The sequence below is a fragment of the Poeciliopsis prolifica genome, unplaced genomic scaffold (genome assembly GCF_027474105.1).
Source record: "Poeciliopsis prolifica strain line A6 unplaced genomic scaffold, Auburn_PproV2 SCAFFOLD069, whole genome shotgun sequence".
Lineage (NCBI taxonomy): Eukaryota > Metazoa > Chordata > Actinopteri > Cyprinodontiformes > Poeciliidae > Poeciliopsis > Poeciliopsis prolifica.
In genome coordinates this window covers 15,437-42,481 of record NW_026562444.1, presented here as the reverse complement: position 1 = coordinate 42,481, position 27,045 = coordinate 15,437, and the positions used below count along the sequence as shown (strand labels likewise).

At 38.4% G+C, this 27,045-nt stretch overlaps 4 protein-coding genes and 1 pseudogene across 4 annotated transcripts; all 5 read left to right on the top strand.

The window, feature by feature from the left end:
• Nucleotides 1–774: 774 nt before the first annotated feature.
• On the top strand, nucleotides 775–2,945 carry LOC129351642 (zinc finger protein 239-like; the record flags this gene model as incomplete). Its single annotated transcript, XM_055020592.1, has 1 exon — nucleotides 775–2,945. A coding segment is annotated over one exon (1,095 nt), but the record flags the coding sequence as incomplete, so codon positions are not given.
• Nucleotides 2,946–4,059: 1,114 nt separating this feature from the next.
• On the top strand, nucleotides 4,060–8,582 carry LOC129351725 (zinc finger protein 554-like; annotated as a pseudogene).
• An 8,406-nt stretch (nucleotides 8,583–16,988) lies between these two features.
• LOC129351744 (oocyte zinc finger protein XlCOF8.4-like) lies at nucleotides 16,989–18,887 on the top strand. Its single transcript, XM_055020657.1, has 2 exons — nucleotides 16,989–17,254; nucleotides 18,194–18,887. The coding sequence occupies exons 1-2, from the start codon at nucleotides 17,056–17,058 to the stop codon at nucleotides 18,829–18,831; spliced, it is 837 nt and encodes a 278-aa protein (XP_054876632.1). The 5' UTR covers nucleotides 16,989–17,055; the 3' UTR covers nucleotides 18,832–18,887.
• A 1,764-nt stretch (nucleotides 18,888–20,651) lies between these two features.
• On the top strand, nucleotides 20,652–23,203 carry LOC129351729 (uncharacterized). The gene is made up of 3 exons (XM_055020646.1): nucleotides 20,652–20,914; nucleotides 21,536–21,913; nucleotides 22,658–23,203. Exons 1-3 carry the CDS (start codon nucleotides 20,659–20,661, stop codon nucleotides 23,191–23,193), a joined length of 1,170 nt encoding a protein of 389 aa, XP_054876621.1. The 5' UTR covers nucleotides 20,652–20,658; the 3' UTR covers nucleotides 23,194–23,203.
• Nucleotides 23,204–24,210: 1,007 nt separating this feature from the next.
• On the top strand, nucleotides 24,211–26,498 carry LOC129351733 (zinc finger and SCAN domain-containing protein 21-like). The gene is made up of 2 exons (XM_055020649.1): nucleotides 24,211–24,471; nucleotides 25,256–26,498. The coding sequence occupies exons 1-2, from the start codon at nucleotides 24,273–24,275 to the stop codon at nucleotides 26,119–26,121; spliced, it is 1,065 nt and encodes a 354-aa protein (XP_054876624.1). The 5' UTR covers nucleotides 24,211–24,272; the 3' UTR covers nucleotides 26,122–26,498.
• The last annotated feature ends 547 nt before the right edge of the window (nucleotides 26,499–27,045 follow it).

Genomic DNA, 27,045 nt, shown 5'->3' with positions numbered 1-27,045 from the left:
TGTAGCTCAGGCTAAAATGCTGCAGCACAAACAGAAAATTTGTTAGTCTCTGAAAAACCACATGGAGTTCAATTATATCCACTCATTAAACATATCAATGCTACCAATGGTCATAGGATTATTTTCAGACAAACATTTATTTATTATCAAAATTCAAACTCAGCATAAATTGTATCGACATGTATGTATAGTAAAATATGTGCAATGTGAGTCTTACCTCATTTGTTCATTGTGTATATGTTTCAGAGAAAGTATGTGTAATATAGTGGTGTGTGACCAGCTGTACCTTCAAAATGTCTACTGGCCACTGCTTTAAAGAGAGGACAGTTATCTGGCTGCTACCTGACCGCAGTCACATGTGCAGCTTTTTGATTCACATCAATTTTTCTGTTGTGGACACGTGACAGTTGCTGGGAGGACAGTTCTTCATCAGGTTCCTGGAGGTTACTCACCTCCAGGAACAATCAGACTGATGCATGAAACAGTCATCAATTTAATTATATTAATGATATCTTCCATTATTCCCACAGACCTCCAAAAGCCACATATCTCTACTGAGGAGGAAATGTCTGCCATCCCCCAGGTACGTCACAACAGGAGGAGATCCAGTGATGACCAGGAGGAAGCAGAACCTAAACAGATTAAAGAGGAAGAGGTTGACCCAGAACAATTGGAGGTTAAACCATTAGTATTAGGAGATCCATGTAATAAAGAAAAAGAGGAGGAATCAGGTTTTCTACTTATTGAACAATGGGAAGATTCTGAATTGATTAAAAAGAAGAGGATGATGCAGAATCTCAGCTGATAAATGAAGGAAATAAGGAACCAGATTTTTCAGTGGTTCAACATGAACAGCAGCCACCAGAACACGTACCAACTGGACCGGACCAGAAAGACCTCTGCGGAAATCAGGAGGGAGATCAGCTTGAACAGAAGCAGATTGTTACTTTGAGTGAAACTTCTACTCTGCAGGACGGTAGTTTGATTAGAGAACCAAAACTTGAGGAGCTTTCTTTTCAAATATCTCCTGTAATTGAGAGCAAAGATCAGGAAGGAAGCAGCTCTTCTGTATCAGACAGTCAGTCTCATATTGACTCAAAGAAAAGGTCTTTCAAATGTGACATATGTGGAAGATGGTACAAACATCAGGCTAACTTAAAAAACCATCACAGAAGCCACACTGGTGAATGGCCTTTTTCATGTGAATCGTGTAGTAAAGGTTTCTCTAAAATTAGCGCTTTAAAACGGCACAAGAAAATTCATACCGGAGAGGAATCTTTTTTGTGTCAGTCATGTGGAAAAAGTTTCACTCGAATTGGTGATTTAAATGTCCACAAGAGAACACATACAGGTGAGAAGCCTTTTTCATGCCAGGCTTGTGGAAAATGTTTCTCCCGAATTGGTAATTTAAATGTCCACAAAAGAACTCATACAGGTGAGAAGCCTTTTTCTTGTCAAACATGCGGAAAAAGTTTCTCTCACATGTGTAGTTTAACCATTCATAAGAGAATTCATACAGGTGAGAAGCCTTTCACTTGTGAAACTTGCGGACAGAGTTTCTTTCAAATTAGTAGCTTAATCACTCACGAGAGAAATCATACAGGTGAGAGACCGTTTTTATGTAAAGCATGTGGAAAAACTTTCTCTCGAATTGATCATTTAAACGTACACTTGAAAATTCACACAGGTGAGAGATCTTTTTCTTGCGACATATGTGGAAAATGTTTTAAAACAAGTTCAAATTTGAATGACCACAGAAGAATTCACACAGGTGAGAAACCTTATACATGTGAAAAATGTGGAAAAAGCTTCATTAATGTTTGGAAATTGAATTTCCACATTAAACAAAAACACTTGACTGTCACATAGTTTAACTATAGTTTAACTTTTCCTGGTAGTATTTATCTTTGCAACGAAAATTGACTAAACCAGGTTGTAGGAAACCTCTCCCAGTCTGTAAAAAGCAGCAACTCAGACCTCAGAAACAAACACCTGTTCCATACTGTGGTTGACTGGTTCACCCCTGCTATTAAGAATATGAGCATATCTACAATATCAAATAATGCAGCTTAGGGACTTGAGTTTGCCATCAAGTTTGGAAATAAAATGTCATAACCGTGTAGATGCTTTTAGATGTAGTTCAGCATGATAATGGAGGTCTTGTTTTAAACTCCTTAATTCAATTTTCTTTGTAAATTCTTTTAGAAAAAAAAGTTGGTCCATCTGTCCAGTAGCTGAAGCTTGTTTGAAACTGGGTCAACAACAAGATAACAAAATAATTATTGGGTTGGAATGTCCTAGTCAAAGACCAAACTTGAGGCTTACAGAGATAATGATGTTCAGAGAGCTGTGCTGATTTCTGATCTAAAGCAGGACTCTATTAAAGATAGTGAAAATTTCTCCATAGTAATGATGTTTTAGGTTTTATACCTTTTGTTCATATCTATAAACTGAACATCAATACATTTTATTTTATGTATGTTTTTTAAATGGGTCAAAGTTTCTGCTTTTAATTTGAATGTTTATAAGAGACTTGATTGATAGTTGACTTTCCAAGTTGAATGTATAGATGTGTCACAAAAAGTGCATAATCACAAACATATATGGCAACAAGCATTTTCCCGCCATGACCCTCAGACAGTCACACAAACAGATGTAATATGAACAGCTCACATTCCTCCTTTGCCCTGTTCACCTCTTTAGACGTAGCATCACCCCAACACTGAAAAATGGATGATTGTCACAGAAATTTACTTTATGCAATGTGCAACTTTTCTTAAAGGGATAGTATTATGTCATATAGACTTTTTGAGTTTTATATTATGTTATAATGTTATTCACTCATCAAAGATGTACCTGGACTGTGACCTTGATTCTTTCATGCACGTTGAAAAGTTTCTGCATAAGGCTTTGTGTTATCCAAATAAACCTCAGAATTTCATGAATTCCTTCTTAGTTGTTTTTGGTGAACACTTTTCAATAGCCTCTACTTTTGCATGAACAGGACGTACTCACTGGACTCACTGGATGACCAAGATAAGAGCTGAGAAGAGCTTGAGCAAGGCATTTTGCTGCATTCATTGGAGCTGTGAATCTGCCAGAAGGTCAAACAATGTTATTCCAGAGAAGACCAATACACAACAATGTCATCCAGATATACAGCACAACCCTCTAAATGCCCAAAAACCTTATTCGTCCAAAGTTCCGGTCCATTCCTCAACCAAAGAGCATAATGTATGAATTTAAACCACAGGGTGTAAAGAAGGCAGATTTTTTGTGTCATTTTAGATAAAGGGACTTGCCAATCATCCTTTCGTATGTCTATCTTACTGATAAATTTAGCATTACCAGTTTGGTCAATACAATCATCCGTAGGAGGCAGAGGGTATGAACCAGGTTTAGTTATGTTATTAAACTTTCTGAAATCAAAACACAACAGAAAAGTTTTGTCTGATTTTGGAACCAACAAACTAATTTTGTCTCCTGGTTAAAATTAGCAAGAGATGGATTTAAAACATTCTATGACTGGGAAACAGGGAAGTTACCTTCTTTTTGTTTCATGGGGAAATCAGTTTATTGTTCAAGAAAACAAAACTCACAGTCTGTAACTGGCAACAGATATGTCTAAAGTCTGAGATAAACTACACAACATGCAGCGAGACATATGGACAAAAGTCGATAAACAAATTGTGCTGTCTTTGCTGCGTCTCATTCACTGTCAGTGAAAACATTCTTCCAAGCAGAGTCAAAGATAAATGTGAATAATGTTTAAAGCTTCAAAGCCATCAAGTAAATGTAAAAGAACAGTTAAGAACATCAGTTGTAAAAGAAGTTCTCCAGGGAACAAAAAGCGGGTTTAGTTTGCTTATTAGAAGGAAACACATTAGGATGGAAGGAAGATTGAAACATGCACTAAAGGTCCAGTTCAGCTAATGCGTCGTTTTGCTGACAAGCTGCGGTTCCACTCCAGCCCAGCAAGGGGTGCTAAATGGACCAATCACCTTTTGTCTCAGTGTGACCCGAGCGGAAGTGAAAAGAAGAAAAGAAAGAAAGAAAACAGCCGCAGCTTTTGTTGACTCGTCAGAAAGACTGTTGTATTGTCCCATCTAATCTGCAACCATGTGTTCAGTTCAGCATCTCAGAGAGTTTATCAGAGAGAGACTAACTGCTGCTGCGGAGGAAATCTTCACAGAGGTTGAAAAACCATCATTAGCTACGAGGAAGAGCTCGATGCTCAGCGCAGGATGATGGGGATCAGCTTGCAGCAACAAATAAAGCTCAACAGAACCGGTTCGGAGCTGCACAGACAAAGTTGTGGTAGGTCTGGATAAGTCGATCTGCGATCAGGACTGAACACGAATTGCTTTTAGCTGCTGCTTTTAGCTTGCTGCTGCTTTTAGCTTGCTGCTGCTTTTAGCTTGCTGCTGCTTTTAGCTGCTGTTGCTTTTAGCTGCTGTTGCTTTTAGCTGCTGCTGCTTTTAGCTTGCTGCTGCTTTTAGCTGCTGTTTTTAGCTGCTGCTGCTTTTAGCTGCTGTTGCTTTTAGCTTGCTGCTGCTTTTAGCTCCTGCTGCTTTTAGCTGCTGCTGCTTTTAGCTGCTGCTGATTTTAGCTGCTGTTGCTTTTAGCTGCTGCTGCTTTTAGCTGCTGTTGCTTTTAGCTTGCTGCTGCTTTTAGCTTGCTGCTGCTTTTAGATGCTGTTGCTTTTAGCTGCTGTTGCTTTTAGCTGCTGTTGCTTTTAGCTGCTGCTGCTTTTAGCTGCTGTTGCTTTTAGCTGCTGTTGCTTTTTTTAGCTGCTGCTTGCTTTAGCTGCTGTTGCTTTTAGCTTGCTGCTGCTTTTAGCTCCTGCTGCTTTTAGATGGCTGCTGCTTTTAGCTGCTGCTGCTTTTAGATGGCTGCTGCTTTTAGCTGCTGTTGCTTTTAGCTTGCTGCTGCTTTTAGCTTGCTGCTGCTTTTAGATGCTGTTGCTTAGCTGCTGTTGCTTTTAGCTGCTGTTGCTTTTAGCTGCTGCTGCTTTTAGCTGCTGTTGCTTTTAGCTTGCTGCTGCTTTTAGCTGCTGCTGCTTTTAGATGGCTGCTGCTTTTAGCTGCTGTTGCTTTTAGCTGCTGTTGCTTTTAGCTGCTGCTGCTTTTAGCTGCTGTTGCTTTTAGCTGCTGTTGCTTTTAGCTGCTGTTGCTTTTAGCTGCTGTGCTTTTAGCTGCTGTTGCTTTTAGCTGCTGCTGCTTTTAGCTGCTGTTGCTTTTAGCTCCTGTTGCTTTTAGCTGCTGCTCCAGGGGTTCGTAGTTTTGTAGTCCAGGACAATTGGAAAATGTTTGTTCGAGTCTCCAAAAACCATTTAAGCCACATAATTCACACTCCAAAGCACTGTTCAATTAATAGAAAAATTCAAATTCAAACATATTAACTTATACTTATCATGTCGGTCACACCGCCTGTGTTCCAGACAGAAGGGGGGTTATGCTTGGCTGGGGTCACATGTGTAGCTTTCTGACTCCCACTAAGCCAGTTATAGATTTTATATTTATAGCCTGAGCTAAATCTGACCCAACTTGGGCTTCTGTGATGCATTTTTGATAAGCATATAACATAGCACAGATAATACTAAATGTGAATGCACAATGTATAATTTGTTTTTAGCTATTTATGAAAGGCTAAATAGAAAAGTAAGTACTTTATCCTGTTGAATTAAAAAGAAAACCAGTGCAGAAGTTAAGTAGATTGTAGCAAGCACAGCGCATTGCACAACTAATGCACACCTGCCTCCCAGCCCATCAGTCACACATCCTACAGGATGTTTACTGCAGTTAAAAGGTTACAAAATGGACCTGGAATATGTTAAATAATAGACCACTGTGCTAGCAGAGGTCAAGTCAAAGGTTTGGAACTATTTTAAGCTGGTAGTTGACAACAAGAACATTTATTTTGGCTTCATGTAATACAGTAAATGTGGCACTTTTGTCTCTTATGTAGGGTTTACTTCAGTTCAGGCCTCTAATTAGAGCTAATTGGCTGTGTTGGCTCTTGTTGAGATCAGGTGCGTTTGAATTGTTTTTGGTCCAAAATATTCTGTTTCAGACACAGGAAGGTTGCTGGGAAGACTGTTGTCTTTGCATTTTCATGCAGAGAATAGAGGAGGAGATGACCTGCAAAATAAGTATTTCGGCCAAGTGCAGGAAGTTCTGTAAATCCTTCATTAATGAGTTCAGTCAAGACCTTGTAGATCCTGAAGAATGTTGTTGACTCAGTCATCAACAATGCCACAAATGTTATATTCACTCTCCAAAGAATAATATAGTTTACTAAAAAAAGATCCTACACATTCTGGTCAACTTTAAAAATTGAGGTTTTAAATACTTCAGTTACGTTTATTTTGTAGGAATTGTTTGTTGCATCAGTAACTGTAACAAAGTTCACCACTGAATAAATGTTTTAAAATTAGAGGTTTAATTGTTCTTTTTACTGTAATGTAATCAGAATTCATTTTACATTTTTAAACATCTGTAACAGGGCTGCCAAGAATTGTGGACAGTTTTTCCTGAAAATAAATATGGACTACAAACTAAGTTTAGATGAACTGTGTGACGCCAACAATCTCAGATATCCAAGAACAACCAGTCTGATGCACAAATCAGTCATCACTTAAATTATATTAATGATCTCTTCCTTTATCCCCACAGACCTCCAACAGCCACAAACTTTTACCATCCAACAGGTTAATAACCAGGGTAGGAGGTCCAGTCACGACCAGGAGGAATCGGGACATAAATGGATTGGAGAAGTAAGGGAACCACGACCTCCATGTATTAAAGAGGAAGATGAGGAGCCCAAATCACCACTGATGGATGAACAGGACATTCAAGGAAATAAATGGATTAAGGAAGAGGAGGAATCGGAACCTCAACTGATAATTGTAGAAAAGAAGGAACCAGATTATTCAGAGCTTCAACATGAACAGCATGGACCAGAAGATTTACCGACCAGGCAGGACCAGAATGACCGATCCAGCAGTCAGGAGGGACAACATCTTGTCCAAAAGCTGTTTGTTGCTTTGATGGATACTTCTACTCTTCAGGATGATGACATGAATGATGGAAGACCACAAACTGAGCAGCTCTCCTTTCAGATCTTTCCTGTAGTTGAGAGCAAAGACAAGGCAGGAAGCAGCTCCACTGTTCCAGAGAGTCATAATGAGGCACAGGCACAGTTCTACAGAACCCACACATGTGGGAAGCCTTTTTTATGTGAAACGTGTGGAAAAAGTTTCACTCGAATAGATCATCTCAATTTTCACAAGAAAATTCATACAGGTGAGAAACCTTTTTCATGTGAAACATGTGGAAAACGTTTCTCTCGAATTAGCCATTTAAGGCTTCACAAGAAAATTCATACAGGTGATAGGCCTTTTTTTTGTGACACATGTGGAAAATCTTTTATTCAGAGCTCAGACTTAAATGTCCACAGACGAATCCACACAAATGAGAGGCCATTCTCTTGTCAGACATGTGGAAAAAGTTTCACTCGAAAAAGTAATTTGAATGTTCACAGGAAAACTCACACACAACAAAAAAGTTTTTCATGCCAGATATGCGGACAACATTTTCTCCGTCCTGGTAATCTGATTTCCCACATGAAAGTGAAACATAACAATGACAGCGAGACATTTGACTCTCACACACAGTTAACATTATAAATGTTGAAAGTTTTTTGCAGTTTTCAATTTGCGAAAATAAAAATGGAGTAATTTTGGGGCGTTTCTGAGTAACGCCCCAGAAGTGCATCTAAATAGCCAATCGTTAGTGGTTTCTTCTTCTTGTGGTTTTATATGAACTTCATTCAGTGTTCCGGTTTGCTGGGTTAATTTTTTGTTTGTAGCCATGATTATTTTGTTACATACCAGTGTGTTTCACTTTGCTGAGGCTGAAAGGCCTCTGCTGTCTGGTTTCATTAATTTAGACTACTTTAAACTGACTGAGTTAATTGTTAGTTTCATATTCCTAAATACTATGGTATATATTTTAAAAGTCAAGGAAGAGAATTTTAATTTGTTGCTAATTTAGCCCTCCATGTTATTTTGCCAATTGAAGAAAATTGTGTCATTGTGGAGTTGTACTCATTTTAAAATCGTTTATTGGATTTTTTATACTGGACTAGGAAGGGAAATAATTTTCTTTTCTCCAGCTGCCACTGCTTCAGAGTAACAGTGAAATAATGGGTTCATCAGAACTTTTTTTTGCCAGGTTTTAAGAGACTTCTATGTCTGAACAGCAGCTGAATTTATGGACAGATGTCATAATTTGTGCTACAGTCCACTCACATTATTCAGGTTATGCCCATTTACAGATTCTTTTTTTTTCATAGGAAGTAACTATGAAATACTTGAAAGAAAATGCTGCATGGGAGGCTCAAATTCTTTGACAAAGTGCTACTTGACACACTATTGGATGGTATTTGCAAAGCAGCCACTGCATAAGCACCATTTATTTTCCTTGCTGCTGATTGGCTGATATTGGACTTAATGAAGTCCTCTGATGTTGGCTTTTGATGTCTCAATATTGTACAATCTCCTCTGTATATTTCAGTGCATATTAAGGTGTATCTTGTTGAAACTTTTTAGATTTTTGATGTGAGGAGCTGCAGAGCTTTGATAAATGTTTGCTTGAGGAAAACAGTAGCTTTGTAGACGTTATCCTGCACTGTGGTGGAAGCTGATAATTTGGGCTTCTTGATTGGTTCAACAGTCGTCTTGGACCAACCTCTTCTTGAACCAACTGTGGGTCCATCTGTCAAACAACTGAAGCTTGGTCCAATCTGGGTCATCAACAGGACAACAACAAAATAGTTGTAGGCTTCAAATGGCCTAGTCAAAGGCCAGACTTTAACGTTACTGAAATTTTGATTTCCACAGAGCTGTACTGAGCGGATTTTGTTTTTCCAAAGCCTGGTTCTAATCAAGACCGAGTGAAAGTTGATCTCCAACAATGTTGTTTAAGCTAAGTTACCTTTTGTTGATTTTGTTTTTAATTTTTGTAGATTTTAAATGGATCAAAGTTTCTGCTTTCAGTTTTGATGTTTGTAACAACTACTGATTGTTGTTGATGTGTTTTTAAATTTACAAAGTTTGTTCATTTGATTTGCAATGTTTTTGTTCAAAATGTTGAACTTTTTCACATATTTGAAACATTTGTTTTAAATTTGTGAAAACGAAATCTAAACACTAGTTTAGTTTTTCATGTTACTGTAAAAAATAATCAAGTTAAACTTTTTCAAGAAATGTTGAATTTAAATACATAAATACTTTGTTTTCATCAACATTTTTCTGGCATGAATCAATAAATCTTTAGTTTCTGCTTGATTCTCATCTCCCTCCAGATCTTTGTCCAAAATTTCTACCATTGAACTTAATTTTTCTGGTTTAATTTCATCTGAAGGATTTGTCAAACGGAAGGAGCGGTTGCACTGTTTTAGAATTGTAGTTCTGAAATGGGAACAGAGCCATTCAGCCCGTGTTGGCCACTCTTCCAGACATTATTCATTGTGTAAAATCAGATCCTATTGCTTCAAACTTCAACAGAGTTTACAACTAGCAAGCAATCGCTTCTCAATAGCCGAGATCAGAGACTGTCTACGAAACAAGGCCCAGAACGAGGGGATGGTTCTTACCAGGCTTCACAATGATCTGGGTTCAAATCCTACGAGTTCATTTTGCTGATCAAAGGTATCAAGGTAAAATCGAAATTTGTCAGGGGTTAAACACTTGGCATTGTCTCTATGGGTACAGGCTTTAACTAAGCTCTGCTTACTAGATACAAATCCAGATATGATTACTTACAAAGTGACGGCATCTTTTGTAATATCTCATTAATTTGCTGATACAGAATTCAATAACTTTGGGAAATTGATTCTCAATCTATTAATCAGTCACAGGAGTGTTGTATGTAATTTAGTGTGTTGAAATGCAAAAAATGTGAATTTAGAGTGGGTTGCCCTTTTTAAAGATGGCGGCTTAAACCCACAGAAATAAACTGATGCTTTGCTCTTCTAAGCAATTTTTTACATATTTACTGTCCAAAGCACAATAAATATTTTTTCATATGGTTGTTTTTTTTAACAAGGACAAATACATTCAACATTGACTCTTAAATAGACCTAGATGCTATGGATACATGTTTATAGCAATAGATAATTTGCAATTGAGTTACATCCCTGTGTGGCCTTCCAGGAAGACAGATTTAGAAAGCATAGAGGATTCAGATATTGTAAAATTAACACATTTACTGTAGAAGACAGCATAATTAAAATAATATAGATATTTTAGAAATACGTTTAGAAGGAGACTTCAATTTAGAAAAGTTTTGGACTAGTTTGTTTTGCTGCCAAAATGCTATTTCAGTTCAGTCCAGCAGGGGGCGGAAATGGACCGATCAGCTTGTCTCAGTGTGGAATAAACCCCGAGTCCTTTTTGCTTTTTGTGTTAAGAAAGAAGGACACAGCTGAAAGGCGGTTGTGTTGTCGTATCTCAGCTGAATATTTCAATAGTTTCAGCAACCATGTGTTCAGTTCAGCATCTCAGCGAGTTTATCAGAGAGAGACTAACTGCTGCAGCGGAGGAAATCTTCACAGAGGTTGAAAGAACCATCGTCCGCTACGAGGAAGACATCAAACTGCTGGAAATCTGCTGGAAACCTCAGATAAAACTCAACCGAATCGGTAAGAAGCGACGGATCCAGGCTTGTTCAGGTTAAGAAATCAAAGCGATTTAAAATCAAGTTTTTGGTTGAGAATTTTGTGTTATAATAGTTATAATAGTGGCTGATCTGCGACAGACTGGCGCCCTGCAGGGTTGAACCCGCTTCTCCCCAAACTAAAGTTAGTCTATCTGAGGGAGGCTAAAGGCCCATTCTGCTGCATTTAAAGTCTCTGGGCTTGTTTGTGTTGGACAGCAAAAACAATTCAGTAACTTTTGGAGCAACAAACAGTCAACAATAACTTTAAGGTTATTGATGTGGGCCTCCATGATTTACAGATGTTTACAAGACAGCAGATCATAAAAACTGCTGTGTGAACTTGATTTGCTTTGGTTTTGGTTCTGCACTGAAATATTTGCTATTTTACTGCAGGTTGTGTTTTTGCATCAATGTAGTGCTAATTGAGATAGTTTTGTTACTCATTCATAAATGTCTGCTGTTCTGAAGCGAATTGAGTATTGTTTCATATTTTTCTGAATATTACTATGTTGTTTAATTTATTTGTTCTCTACATTTGTAGTAAAAATAATTGCTTTTGGAACTAAATTACTGAATTATTTGATAATATTACCTAAATATTCATTCTATTTGTGGACACGCATTAATTGCACTCATGGTGGGAATTTGTTGTGAATCTCAAACCTTCATTTTATTTTGCTTACAGTTCTCATTCTGAAAATAAAGTTGAGCTCTGAGCTTTAATCGGAGCATATAGTTCCATCTGAGCTCTAGGTTAATATCAGCATCACATCGTGATGCGTCTCAGTTTGACCATCTTAACAATGATGCTTCATCCTGACTTTTAAACCTTTTAATGCTAACCTCTATAGATGCTGCCATGGTAATCAGTAAAAAGGGTTCAGATGTTCAGTGGATTTTGCTCAAATCTAGAGAAACCTCGAGCTTAGTTCCTCCATGAATATTTCACCAAACATTCTTAACTGTCTGGATCTTTTGTTCTAAATACAGACCAGCCAAAGCAACATGTCAGCATCAAGGAGGAAGTTCTGTCTGAGCCACAGACCTGGAACCAGCAGAAGCGCTCCGTTCAGGACTCAGAACCGTTACAGACCAAACAGGAGCCAGAACCTCCAAAGATGGAGGAACCTGAGCATCTTCAGATTAGAGAAGATGCAGAGGAACCAGAACTTGGAGCGAGAGTGGTCTGGTACCAGGACCAACCCAGACTGCTGGACATCTCCTGGAATTCCCAACTAATCACAACAAAAAGGGTATGACGCTCTGAGCTGCCAGTGAAACTTTGATTCTCTGCAGGTTTGAACATTAGCAGAATGTAGATGATGATTCTGCTGGTTCTGCAGCCAGCGGCTGATTTGAGGCATATAGTCAAAACCAATAACTAGCTTGAATTAGCAGGTTTTGGTCCTGATGGTGCCCGGCGACGGACTGGCGACGTCAGGGTTTACCCCGCTTCTCGGCCAGAACGTTAGCTGGAGATAGACACCAGCACCCATCCTGACCCCACAGGGGCAAGGCTGTAAGAAAACAAACAGACCACAACAATACCTGCTGCTAGGCTTTACTCATTGACATCTAGAAATACATTTCTATGCAGCAGACTGGGAGCAGATTCTAGAAATGATCTTGAATCTCAAACGAAAACAGAATCATTCTAAAAAGCAAGTGCAGATGTTTCCATTTGGGTCAAAGTGGATTAATTCCAGGTGAAGGAACCTGAGCAACAGTGATTCCAGTAATTCAGTGAATATGTTGAGTAGATGTCGGGGAGTGAAAACTAAATTTCTATCTGTTTTTATCTTTCAGATAAAACTGAAAGAGTTCTATTCAAAACTCTCAGAACCCGACTGTCGCATAGAGTAGAGCGTATTTATGCCCGTGTGTGTGTGTGTGTGTGTGTGTGTGTGTGTGGTGTGTGTGTGTGTGTGTGTGTGTTTGTGTGGGGGTGTGTGTGTGTGTGTGTGTGTGTGTGTGTGTGTGTGTGTGTGTGTGTGTGTGTGTGTGTAGTTCTTCACTCCATTCTTTAGCTGACCCAAATCTCTTGCTGGAGTCCAGTGAATGTTTCCAGGAAATGTCCACAGCTGGGATATTTCAAAATTGTTTACAGCGCTTTTATGATTCCTATTTCCACATCTCTCCACATCTGAAATGCTTCCTGACTTTTCAGGCCAGAGTGGTTTGCTGTTACAGAAACACATTCCTTCCAGATCAGAATGATCTGAAACATTACACTGACTGAAACTGCAAAGCTGTAATTATTAATTAATAGCATAATTATTATCCCACAAATGAAACCTAAGCCATATTGCCCAGCCCTACTGTGCCACTTCTGAGAAAGACTTTCTTTTATACATCTTATTAAAGCTAAAAATGTTTTCAATGGTAATCTGTATTACCACTGAATACAGATTAGATCTAGTTTTATTCCAAATAAAGCTGGATGCTTCTGTAAGAAGTAAAAAATATGGCAAAAAACAGATTCTCACACAGGACTTGGTTTCTGTGCCAACTCTGAAAATACAAAATACACATCACACAAATCTCAGAGAGCCTTCAGCTTTCCATACTGAGTGGGACATGTTTGCCCCTGAACTTGTCTCATAGTGTGTGTGTGTGTGTGTGTGTGTGTGTGTGTGTGTGTGTGTGTGTATGTGTATGTGTGTGTGTGTGTGTGTGTGTGTGTGTGTGTGTGTGTGTGTGTGTGTGTGTGTGTGTGTGTGTGTGTGTTTGTAATTCTCGACCAATCCAGTTCTTTGTTTGGCTGATCAACATCTGTTTCCTATCATGACTGCTTAAACACAGCTAAATCTTTCTCCTTGCCAAGTGCTGAATTCCTTCCTGACTCTCAGGTCAGAGTGGCCCAGTAAATACACACCCCCACTCACACACACACACACACACACACACACACACACACACACACACATTTCCTGAAATTATCTACATTCTGCCTTTAACAGTCAAGCAAGCCCAGTTCTCTCAATGCCCGACTCTATGGCGACTCAAATGCCTGAAGATCTCCTTTCTGTGATTTTACAATTTCTTGTTCATTTTGCTCAAGGTTTACATGCAACAAAAATGCTAAATACCACCTACTGTATTAAAATATTTTCATACATTTCATTCTTTTTAATTAAAAAGGGGGATTAGTCAGATCTCAGCTATTTTGTCCTTGTGGTCCCTGACTGCGATGCACAACTAATCTCTGTGATTTTGACAATATTCTGATTAAAACTGTATAAATCAGAATAAGTGTATAGGCATAAGAAATGTGGAAAGACTCAGATGTGGTTTTAAATACTTCAGTTAGATTTATTTTATCAGAATTGTTTGCTATGCCAGTGATGATTTTGTTAGAGGTTTCTAAATGTGTTTGAGTATTTATTTAGTTCCGACTAAATAAATATTACAGGTTTAGTTGTTCAATATTTTTTAGGTACGAAAGTTTGTCCTGGAATAAAATCAGGATTTATTTAAATCTTTTAAGGATCCTTACCAGAGCTGCCATTTAGTGTGGATGACACATGAACTGCAAGCTTCTCCTGTTTTTCAGTTAAACAGTTCAAACTAATTTTGAACTCTCATACCTACAGCAAGAGATCAAGGAACAAGCAGCCTGATGAATGAGACAGTCATCAATTTAATTATATTAATGTTGTCTTCATTTCCCCCCACAGACCTCCAAAAGCCTCAAGTTTCAATTGAGGAAAAAGCTTCAACTATCCACCGTGTCCGTCACCAGCGGCAGAGGTCCAGTCATGACCAGGAGGAAGCAGAAGCGCTTGTGATTGAAAAAAGGGAACCAGATCATCCATGGATTAAAGAAGAAGAAGATGAACCAGAACTGGTTCAAGAATGGAAAGATCCAGAAACGAAACAGATTAAGAAAGAGAAAGAACCAGAATCTCTGGGGATACACGGACAAAATGTGGAAGCAGATATTTCGGTGCTTAAACGTGATCAGAATATTTGCCGGGTAGAGAGGACCAGAAGCGCCGCTACGGCCCTCTGCAGCAGGCAGGCGGGAAAGCTGCTTGTCCACAAGCAGGATGTTTCTGGGACGGAAACATCCGCTCTTCAGGAAGGCAGTTTCAGTGACCTAGAAAAAACAACTGAGCAGCTTTCCTTTCAAATTTCTCCTGGAGTTGAAAGCAAAGATGAGGAAGGAAGCAGCTCCTCTGTGTCAGAGAGACAGTCCAGTACTAACAAAAAGCAAAGGTCTTTCACATGTGAGCTTTGTGGGAGAAGTCTTACAAGTCAGTGCAGCTTGGAAAGGCATTACAGAGCCCATAAAGGTGAGAAGCCTTTTTCTTGTCAAACATGTGGAAAAAGTTTCAGTCAGAGGTATAGCTTAAATGCTCACAAGAGAAGCCACACAGGTGAAAGGCCTTTTTCTTGTCAAAAATGTGGAAAAACTTTTGCTCGGATAGAATGTTTAAACGTTCATAAGAGAATTCATACAGGTGAGAGGAGTTTTTCATGCGATACATGTGGAAAAACTTTCTCTCACGGTTGTTATTTTAAGCTGCACAAGAAACTTCATTCAGGTGAGAAACCTTTTTCATGTGATACATGTGGAAAATGCTTTACAATTGGTGCAAATTTGAATGTTCACAAAAGAATCCACACAGGTGAGAAGCCTTTTTCATGTCAAAAATGTGGAAAACGCTTCTCGCGAATTGATCATTTACAGAAACACCGGAGCATCCACACAGGTGAGAAACCTTTTCCATGTCTAACATGTGGAAAAAGCTTCTCGCGGCCTCATCATTTAAACACACACATGAAAATACACACAAGTAAGAGGAATTTTCCATGTGAAATGTGCGGGAAGAGCTTCATGTATGCTAGTAAACTGGATTCCCACAAGACAAAAACCCACAAAAGTAAGTAGGAGTCATTTATCTCACACAGATTGACTATTATACATATTAAAGCTTTTCTTTGCTTTTTTTTTCCTTGTAAAATATATCAAAAAAGAAAAAGCAGAAATTCTGTTTAAAGCTGGTTAGGAGTGAGGGTGGGATATTTGGTTTATCTCACCTTTTGGACCAGGTCTTAGAAACATTTCTTGAGTCTGTGAACATCAGCCCTTTGGACCTAATGGACAAATGTCTTTATGTACCACCATCAACCCCTCAGTAGTTGGGAGACAGCTATTAATGTTCGTTTTCTAAAGCACACATCATTAAAATATGCAAAAGAAAATACTAGACGGGAAACTGAAATAAGTGAGATGCTATATCAGATGCTCTAAATCTGATGTTTGCAAAGCAGCCAATCCATAAATGTCATTAATTTTCGTTTCTGTGAATTTTCTGTATTCTTAATAGCGGAGATGAGAAAGACCTTGGATGTTGGCAACTGCAGTCATGCCAAGACTTGTTTATACTACATAATCCCCCCCATTCTGCTTTCAAGTGGAATCCTAATTAACCTTAGCAGTTGTTTTTGTTTATTAAGTTCCATGACTACATGTGAATATAATCCTCAAAGTCCACCAAGGAGATCCACAGGGGTGTTCAGTAAATACGGATGCTTGCTTTTGATCTGGGAATAGTAACTTTTCATTTTTACTGCTAAAAACAAGAAAAACAAAAAATAATATTATTGACAGTGGGCCTATTTTTTTCTATTAATATAAAAAATAACCCTTGTCAGTCAAAGGCCCTTAGATGTATCCTAACTTTTGCCCTGTATGCAAGCTAATGTACCGGCACTGAAATTTAGCAGATAAGATTAAATAGTTTATTTTTGGAACTTAATGCAGCATGTTTTATATAGCTTACATGTGGTGTGACTACAGTCAGTATATAGTAAAGAAACTGCAAGTCGCCAATCAGGACGCTTTCAGAATCCTCCTGAGGTTTCCACGAACATCTTCAAGTCAAATGTTTGTCATGAGTAAAATACCAACTTTTCATGATTTGCAGAAGAATTTTATGTATAAATATATGTGCTGCTTGTATGTACCAACTTAATAAAGCCTCTGACAACTGCAACATATATTAAATACATTTCTAGCTTTTTTAACTATTGGAATAATTGTTTATCTGCTTTGTGATGTTTTTTTTTTTTTACTTAATGATGGGTGCATTATTTTTCTAAATGTCATAAACTACTTTTTGTCTTAAAATAAAGACTCGAACTAATGCAAAGTTGTTTTTTTACTTCCCTACTTATCACTGCCCACACTCCAGTTCAGGAGGGGGCGGTATTGCACCAATTTCGTTCTACATCAACCGCAAAAAAACGATCGAAGAAGAAGCAGCTTACATGGTCTAAAATAGATGGCTGCTGCATTGTCCCATCTAATCTGAATATTTCAGCAACCATGTGTTCAGTTCAGCATCTCAGAGAGTTTATCAGAGAGAGACTAACTGCTGCTGCGGAGGAAATCTTCACAGAGGTTGAAAAAACCATCATTAGCTACGAGGAAGAGCTCGATGCTCAGCGCAGGATGATGGGGATCAGCTGGAAACCAGACATTAAGCTACACAGAGTCGGTTCGGAGCTGCAGAGACAAAGTTCTGGTGGGTCTGGATCAAATGTTTTCACTGCAGACAGAGATCCGTCAGAGGAGATAGTTGCTGCAGCTCCAGCTGCTGCTAACAGGAGTCGTGTTAGCTGCTAGCTGTGTTAGCTGCTAGCTCTGATGCTACAGAGTTTAGCACAAACGTGTTTATGAGTCAAGCCTCATAATTATTATATTACTAATTGTTATTAGTGCTGGGAATCTGGAATACAATGTGTAAATTGTTCATTTGTAAAGTCATGCATGATTTTGTAAATCAGAGTTTTATGAAGGAGACGCGGAATGAGCTGTTATTTTTTCATACGGACACAAAACAAAGGGATGAAACAACAATAACAAGGAAACGGCCAAAGTGTGTCAAAGTAGAAACATGCAAATTATTTTTCTCTGTCGCTGCACATTTGTTGTGTGGGACATAGTCAGGTTAACTGGATCAGATGATTCCAACAGTGATAACAGGAAATTATTTCTTTGTCTCCCAGACATTCAGTTTTCATGTGTCTGTGGAGACCTGATGACTCCAGGAGGATCTTGGCTGCAGTTTTCTCACAGAGACCTGAGATGTGTTGAGCTGCTCCACCATCCTCAGTGTTTGAAAAAATGAGGCTAGACATAAGGTTACAAGTGAGATTAAAAACATATTGTTTTAATGTATTTTGAGCTATTCACTGTATGAATGCCCTATAGTTAAACACTTAATTGTAAATTAAAAAGAATCTGTATGAAACTGTTCTTCTAGATTAAAATCTGAATATATTTGAAATCTTTTTAACATTTTTGCCATGGCAACAAATTAATGTGGAGGACACTTCACCTTCTTTTTAGTTAAAATATATAAACTAATTTTAGATTAACCATATGATGCCCACAGACTTGAATCTGCAGGGAAAAGCAGGCTGATCCATGAGAGAGTCATCAATTAAATTTGTTCCCACAGACCTCCAACAGCCAAGTGTCTCCAATGAGGATGAAATTTCTGCCAACCTACAAGCCTTTAGCCTGGCAAGAAGGTCCATTCAGGACCAGAAAGAACATCAGTGGACTGGAGAGGAACAGATTAAACCAGAACCAAAATGGATTAAAGAAGAAGAGGAGGAACCAGAACCTACATTCTTCAAACACGAGGAAATGGAATATCCGCTGTTATATGTAAAAAAAGAAGAGCTAGATTTTTCAGTGCTTCAACATGAACAGCAGCCACTAGAACATTTCCCAACTGGACAGGACCAGAAGAACCTCTGCAGCCGTCAGGAGGGAGAGCAGCAAACTGTGCAGAAACAGTTTGGTGATTTGATTGAGACTTCTACTGTTCAGGAAGATGAAACGAATGAAGAAGAGAAAAGTACAGAGCATCTTTCTCTTTATGTCTCTCCAGTGGTTGAGAGCAAAGATCAGGAAGGAAGCAGCTGCTCTGTGTCAGAGAGTCAGTCTCGTACCGGCACAAAAAAAAAATCTTTCAAATGTGACATTTGTGGGAGATGTTACTCACAACAATATGACTTGAAATACCATTACAGAACTCATACTGGCGAGAGACTTTTTCATGTGAAACATGTGGAAAAAGGTTCTCTCTAATAAGAGATTTAAATCGTCACAAGAGAATTCATACAGGTGAGAAACCTTTTGCATGTCCATCATGTGGAAAACATTTCTCTCAAATTAGTAATTTATATCGTCACAAGAGAACTCATACAGGTGAGAGACCTTTTTCATGCCCATCATGCGGAAAGAATTTCTCTCGACTTAGTCACTTAGATCGCCACACCAAAAGTCATACGGGTGAGAGGCCTTTTTTATGCCAGTTATGCGGAAAGAATTTCTCTCAAATTTGTCATTTAAATCGTCACAAGAACAGTCATACATTTGAGAAGGGTCTTCATGATTAACAATAAATCAACAGTAAATAAATATGAGCTTAACAATGAAATAATGGCTATTGCCTCTGTGTTTTTGTTGTCTATCCATCTACAAAGACACTGAATGACAAAAAGTTTCTCTCTCCTCTCGTTTTCTTGGTATCTGCTAAACACACAGGTAGTTAAAAACATAAATTTTCTTCCAATCAGTCTGAACCCAACACACCATAGTGACGAAAGCAACAAAAGATGAAAAGTTTTCAACTTTATTGCATAGTGTATAATCCACGTGTATGAGTTAGAAATGTCACATGCAGAAAGTATGGATTTTGCTCGGCTAGATGAGAGCTAGCGACTGTCGCCTCACCATACATTCTCCATAAGACGGAGAACGCTGTCTCCTGTCACCGTGACTATTACTCCGGTTACCTGCTGGGCTCCTTGTCTCCTGCCACAGAGTGTAGCATAAAGGCCGGTGAGGAGGCAGTCTGGGAGCGTATTGCATTCAAACTACAGTCTATCCACGTCTCTTGAAGACAAACTGGCTTATGAAGAGAAACTCTTAAATTTCTCTTTTTTTTCCTTTCTTCTTATCTGTGAAAACCTGAATGTTCTTTTCTTGACTGCATAGTTCAACCCTCACAGTTGTACACTGCTGAAAAAAATAAAGGGAACACTCAACACATTCTAGATCTGAATGAATGAAATAAATATGAAAATAATTTCCACCTGTTGTCTATTCCATTTGCACAACAGCAGGTGATATTGATTGTCAATCAGCGTTGCTTTCTAAGTGGACAGTTTGATTTCACAGAAGTTTGATTTACTTGGAGTTATATTGTGTTGTTTCAGTGTTCCCTTTATTTTTTTGAGCAGTATACTTTGCCTGCTACTGAACTCTGTTACTGTCAAGTTCACTAAGTAGGAGCAAATAATTTAATGCAGAAAATAATACAAATAATTTAATGTTCAGAAAATAGGATCTTTGCTTTTTGATCTGGCAACTTTTAATTTTTACTGCTAAAAACAAGTAAAACAAAAATTGATATTATTGACAAATCTGCTATTTTTTCTATTGATATTAAAAATAAAGCCTGTCGGTCATGGGCCTTTGGGTTTATCATAATTTCATTCTTGTATGCAAATGAATGTATTGACACTGAAAATTAGCATCTCTGCAGATATGGTTAAACTGTTCCGCTTTGAAACGTGTTGCACTGACATATATAACTCACCTGTGGTGTAACTTCACAATATAAGCTCTGACACCTGCAACATATGGTGATATTAGATATTTCTAATCCTACTAACTATTGGAGTCATCATTTATCTGCCTCGTGATTTTTTACTTGATGATTTGTGTATTTTATTCTTTTCTAATTGCATAGACCACTTTTTGTCTTGTAATAAAGATGTATAATTTCATAAGAGGTTTTATTTACCTATTTTTCGGCTGTCCACACTCCGGTTACGTAGGGGGCGATATTGCACCAAATTTCTTGTTTGCCAACTGCAAAAAATCGAAGAAGAAGCAGAAGAAGTACGCATGACCGAAACTAGGAAACTGCAGCGTTGTCCCATCTCAGCTAATATCTCAGCAACCATGTGTTCAGTTCAGCATCTCAGAGAGTTTATCAGAGAGAGACTAACTGCTGCTGCGGAGGAAATCTTCACAGAGGTTGAAAAAACCATCATTAGCTACGAGGAAGAGCTCGATGCTCAGCGCAGGATGATGGGGATCAGCTGGAAACCAGACATTAAACTACACAGAGTCGGTTCGGAGCTGCAGAGACAAAGTTCTGGTGGGTCTGGATAAAAGTGTGGATGTTTTCACTGCAGACAGAGATCCGTCAGAGGAGATAGTTGCTGCAGCTCCAGCTGCTGCTAACAGGAACCGTGTTAGCTGCTAGCTCTGTTAGCTGCTAGCTCTGATGCTACAGAGTTTAGCCCCCGACTCAACACATAACTCCAATTGGTTTTAGCGACGGAAATTTGGAGTACAAAGTGGAAATTCTTCATTTATAATCTAATACGTGATTTTCTAAATAATATTTAAAAAAAACTACATGCTGTCCGTCCACGCTACGGAGTCCCCTAAGGAACATAGGGAAGTATTTATTTTTGCGTTACCTCGCAATAATCATTTAATGCGGCATAATTGAATATTGTAAGCCTTTTCACAGTGTCCATCGTTCTTTCTGCTATAATGAGGATTTTGTGAGATTTTTCTATGTAAGTTAAAAAAAATTAAGATATGTTCTTCCTGTGTAAAGTATCATTACTCAGGTGTTAAAGAAAAATGTTAGCTACTCCATTCATCCAACCAAAATTTTAGGCTGTTACTGCTTTTCAGTCGAACATCTCCAGAACATGAAATAGTCACCAATTAAATTATATTAATCATGTTGGTTTTGTTCCTACAGACCTCCAACAGCCAAGTATCTCCAATGAGGAGGAAGCTCCTGTCATCCAACAAGTCAGGAGCCTGGCAAGTGGGTCCAGTCAGGATCAGTGGACTGGAGAGGAACAGATGGATCCAGAACCTGCACTACTCAAACATGAGGAAACAGAATATCCAGTAATATACATAACAAAAGAGGAGCAAGATTCTTCAGTGCTTCAACATGAACAGCAGCCACCAGAACATTTACCAACTGAACAGGACCAGAAGAACCTCTGCAGCAGACAGGAGGGAGAGGAGCTTTTCCAGAAGCATGCTCAGCACAGAATGATGGGGATCAACAAGAAACCAAAAATAAAGCTACACAGAATTGGATTGGAGTCTCAGAGAGAAAGTTCTGGTAGGTCTGGACAAAGGTGCTCATGCTTTTGCTGCAAACAGAGATATTTGCTGCAGCTGCTGTTAAAAGGGGCTGAACTGAAACTGATTTCAGCTGCTAGCTCTGATTTTAGCTGCTAGCTCTGATGCTACAAATGTTGATAGTTTTTTAGCTCAGCATAAACAGAAAACCTTTATGAGTAAAGCTCCCTGACAAAATATACAAATTGTTATAATGCTTGAAATCTTGCGAATAAGATGTAAAGTCTTCATTTGTAACCTCATACGTGATTTCGTAAATCTTAAAAAAATGATTGCATTCTGTCCGTCCGCAAACATCCAGATCAGAATAGAGCAGTGGAGGTTATTAGGAAGGAGAGGGGAGACGCAGGATGAGATGTGTTGTTTTTCATAGGGGCACAGAACAAACGGATTCATCAAATAAGGGCAATAATTCATTGTTTCTGGTAATAACTGAGCCACAGAGTTGGTTGTACAGCCCTGATCTAGCAGATCAAACCTGTGGTCCTGTCTGTCAAGAGGAAAAATCCCAGTTCTAGATTAAAATTGGAATGTATTTGAAATTCTTTTTAACATTTTGCCCACAGCTCCAATTTAGTGAGGAAAACTTAACCTGATTTTTAGTTAAACTCTATAAACTAATTGTAGATGGACAGAAGGATGTCTACAGTCCAGAATCTCCTGGAAAACAAAGTTGACCCATGAGAGAGTCATCAATTAAATTATATCAATGTAATTCCCACAGACCTCCAGCAGCCAAGTGTCTCCAATGAGGAGAAAGCTCCTGTCATCCAACAAGTTTGGAGCCTGGCAAGTTGGTCCAGTCAGGACCAGAAAGAAGCAGAACATCATTGGACTGGAGAGGAACAGATGGAACCAGAACCTACACTGCTCAAATATGAGGAAATAGAATATCCACTATTAAATGTAAAAAGAGAAGAGTTAGATTCTTCAGTGCTTCAGCATGAACAGCAGCCACCAGAACATTTATCAACTGGACAGGACCAGAAGAACCTCTGCAGCAGTCAGGAGGGAGAGCAGCAAACTGTGCAGAAGCCGCTTGCTGCTTTGATTGAGACTTCTACTGTTCAGGAAGATGATATGAATGAAGAAGAGACCAGAACAGAGCGACTTTCCCTTCATGTCTCTCCAGTGGTTGAGAGCAAAGATCAGAAAGGAAGCAGCAGGCCTGTGTCAAAGAGTCAGTCTGGTACCAGTAAAAGAAAAGATCTTTCAAATGTGACAGTTGTGGGATATGTTACACACAACAGTGGAAGCTGAAAATACATTCCAGAACTCATGTTAGTGAGAAAACTTTCTCATGTGAAATATGCGGAAAAAGTTTTTCACAACTTTCTGATTTAAAAGTCCACGAGAAAAGTCATGCAGTTAAGAGGCCTTTTTCATGCCACTCTTGCGGAAAAACCTTCACCCAAATTATCCATTTATATCGCCACAGGAATATTTATGCAGGTGAGGCTTTTTCATGCAAATTGTGAGGAAAAAGTTTCTCTAAATCTCATAGTTTAAAAACCCACACGAGAATTCATGCAGGCAAGACGCATTTTTAAAGCAAAACTTGTGGAAAGGTTTTCTGTGAAATTGATCATTTAGACATAGTTAGGAGAACCCTCTTGGGATGAGATGTGTTTTTCACATGAAATGTGTGTGGGGGGGTGTTTTTCATGATGGTAATTTTGGGCCCCACGACTAAAAATAAAATAAAAAATAAAATTGTGTGCAGTTGTCACAATTATTTTGAGCCTGTTTTACCCATTTAAAGTAAAACTGTGAATCCTTGCAACTTCCTTGATTTCTCTGGTCCAGCAGTGACATCATGACAATATTTACTGATCGTGAATTATACATGCAACGGTGCAGTAATCTGTTTGAAGCAAGATTAAAAGCAGTAAAAGTAATGGTAACACTTTATTTGATGGGTTGTGAATAAAATTGTCATGACACATGAGCTAGACCTGTCATCTACATGAGTAAGTCTTCATGTACATTTATAACCATTGTCATAAAAGTGTCTTCTGGAAAATCATGACATATTTGTAAAAAGTGTCAAAACAAAATGTATTTGTTATGACATCTTGACAATAACCAAAAAATCATGATCTGACATGAATTTGTTATTAAAGCAATACAGATTAAACTTAAGCTTTAAAGCTACAGTTTAATCAGTAATACTTTTATTACATTCAATGGATGTAATGTTGCTGCACACTCATGTACAGTAGATGGCGCCATAGCTTCAGGTTGCTTGCGATCCGCCATAATAGAAAAGAAGAAGAAGCCTGCATACGCTAAGCTACTAAACTGCTGCATTGTCCCATCTGAGCGAATATTTCAGCACCATGTGTTCAGTTCAGCATCTCAGAGAGTTTATCAGAGAGAGACTAACTGCTGCTGCGGAGGAAATCTTCACAGAGGTTGAAAAAACCATCATTAGCTACGAGGAAGAGCTCGATGCTCAGCGCAGGATGATGGGGATCAGCTGGAAACCAGACATTAAGCTACACAGAGTCGGTTCGGAGCTGCAGAGACAAAGTTCTGGTGGGTCTATATAAAAGTGTGGATGTTTTTACTGCAGACAGAGATCCGTCAGAGGAGATAGTTGCTGCAGCTCCAGCTGCTAACAGGAACTGTTAGCTGCTAGCTCTGTTAGCTGCTAGCTCTGATGCTACAGAGGCTGATAGGACAAAATGTTGCAGCACAGACATTTTTTACGAGTTTCTGAAAACCAGATGGAGATCATTCATCCAGCCACATCTCTCGCACTTTCAGTTACTAATCTAAATGCAGAGGCAAAGCAGTAATTAATAGGTTTTCAGCATTTTCTTGGATCCACTTCCTTTTGAACTTCAACACATCTGCCTTATTAAAGAAAATCCTCTTCTTTTTCTTCCTTTGAACGGTAGATTACTGAAACAAGTCTCTGTGTCTCATCACATTTATAACCCAGAGAGCCAGAATGTTTTACTAATTTAAGTTTCAACACAATCTAATCAACTTTAAAAAGTGAGGTTACAAGTGCAATTAAGAAAATATTGTCTTAATCTCGGATGAATTTTCACTTTATGAATGCTCTAAAATTAAACATAAATTCGTTGAAAAAAAAAGTATGAAACTGTACTTCTGCATTGAAATCTTTAGAACATTTTTGCCACAGTTGTAATTCAGTATTGAGGACTCTTTGTCTACTTTTCCATTGAACTCCACAAACTAACTTTAGATTAATCATTTGACGCCTGCTGACCAACATCTCCAGGAACACCCAGGTTGACCCAGGAGAGAGTCATCAATTAAATTATACTAATGATATTCTTTGTTCCCACAGACCTCCAACAGCCAACTGTCTCCAATAAGGAGAAAGCTTTTGCCATCCAACAAGTCAGGAGCCTGGCAAGTAGGTCCAGTCAGGACCAGAAAGAGGCAGAACATCAGTGGACTGGAGAGGAACAGATGGAACCAGAACCTAAATGGATTAAAGAAGAAGAGGAGGAACCAGAACCTACACTACTCAAACATGAGGAAATAGAATATCCACTAACAAATGTAAGAAAAGAAGAGCAAGATTCTTCAGTGCTTCAACATGAACAGCAGCCACCAGAACATTTCCCAACTGGACAGGACCAGAAGAACCTCTGCAGCCGTCAGGAGGGAGAGCAGCAAACTGTGCAGAAACAGTTTGCTGCTTTGATTGAGACTTCTACTGTTCAGGAAGATGACATGAATGAAGAAGAGACAAGAACTAAGCAGCTTTCCCTTCATGTCTCTCCAGTGGTTGAGAACAAAGATCAGGAAGGAAGCAGCTGCTCTGTGTCAAAGAGTCAGTCTGACAACAGCACAAAGAAAATATCTTTCAAATGTGACATTTGTGGGAGATGTTACACACAACAGTGTAAATTGAAAAAACATTACAGAACTCATACTGGTGAGAGACCTTTTTCATGTGAAATATGCGGAAAAAGTTTCTCTCTAAATTACGTTTTAAATCGTCACAAGACAATTCATACTGGTGAGAGGCCTTTTTCATGTCAGTCATGTGGAAAAAGTTTCTGTCAATTGAGTATTTTAAATCGTCACAAGACGATTCATACGAGTGAGAAGCCTTTTCATTGTCAAACATGTGGGAAAAGATTCAATCGTAGGGATAATTTGAACATTCACATGAGAACTCATACAGGTCGGGTGCTGCTTTGAAGACAACTTGTGAAAAAATGTATTACTTATCGTCTTTAGAACCCACATGGGGGAGATGTGTTTTCCAAAAGAAATATGGGGTTGAAAGTGTTCTTTTATTATAATAAACTGAAATTTCACATTACACAAAAATGAGAATTTGTCATTTAACTCACACTGATTCGCTGTAGTAAGTATTAAACAATGTCTTGGATTGTTTTCACTTTGCAAAACACATGGGATCCTCACCTAATTTTGGATACCCATTAATTTGTTTTTTATTGAAAACATATCCGTGAAAAAAAATGTCATTCATAAATGTATGTGCTGCTTGGATCTATCAAACAACTGCAGAACTCTTAAGAGAGCTAAAATAAATACTTTTTTCTTTTTTTATATTCATTGGAATAACTGGTTATGTGGTTTGTGGCGGATGGTTTTATTGTTTTATAAATGGTATGGACTACTTTTGTCTGGAAATAAGACATTAATTAATATGAAGTACTTCTTTTCCCCCTTTATCGCCTGTCCACACACTCCAGTTCATTCGGGGGTGTTATTGCACTAATTTGCAGTCCATTGTGTTGTATTAAAAAATGTTACATTGACAGAAAATATAAAAATATTACTGGGAAATTATGTTACTGGAAGACATTGCCAACAATATTTAAATCCACAACTACAGAGTCTTACAGTGAAAACCTATTAAAGTTCTATTAATAAAGACTGGAGAGACTCCAATGGAAATTAGATGAATAAAATGATATCAGAATATTGAAAGAAAATGTAACTTCAACAATTTTACAAAACTGTTGGTAATATTCAAAATTTCAGATTAATGGATTAAGATGCATTGTAGCTAAATGGGATAAAATGTATGGATTAGAGAACAAGGAAACAGCGCAGATTAAATTGATTAGTGTTGTTCCTCTATGGCTATTTCCT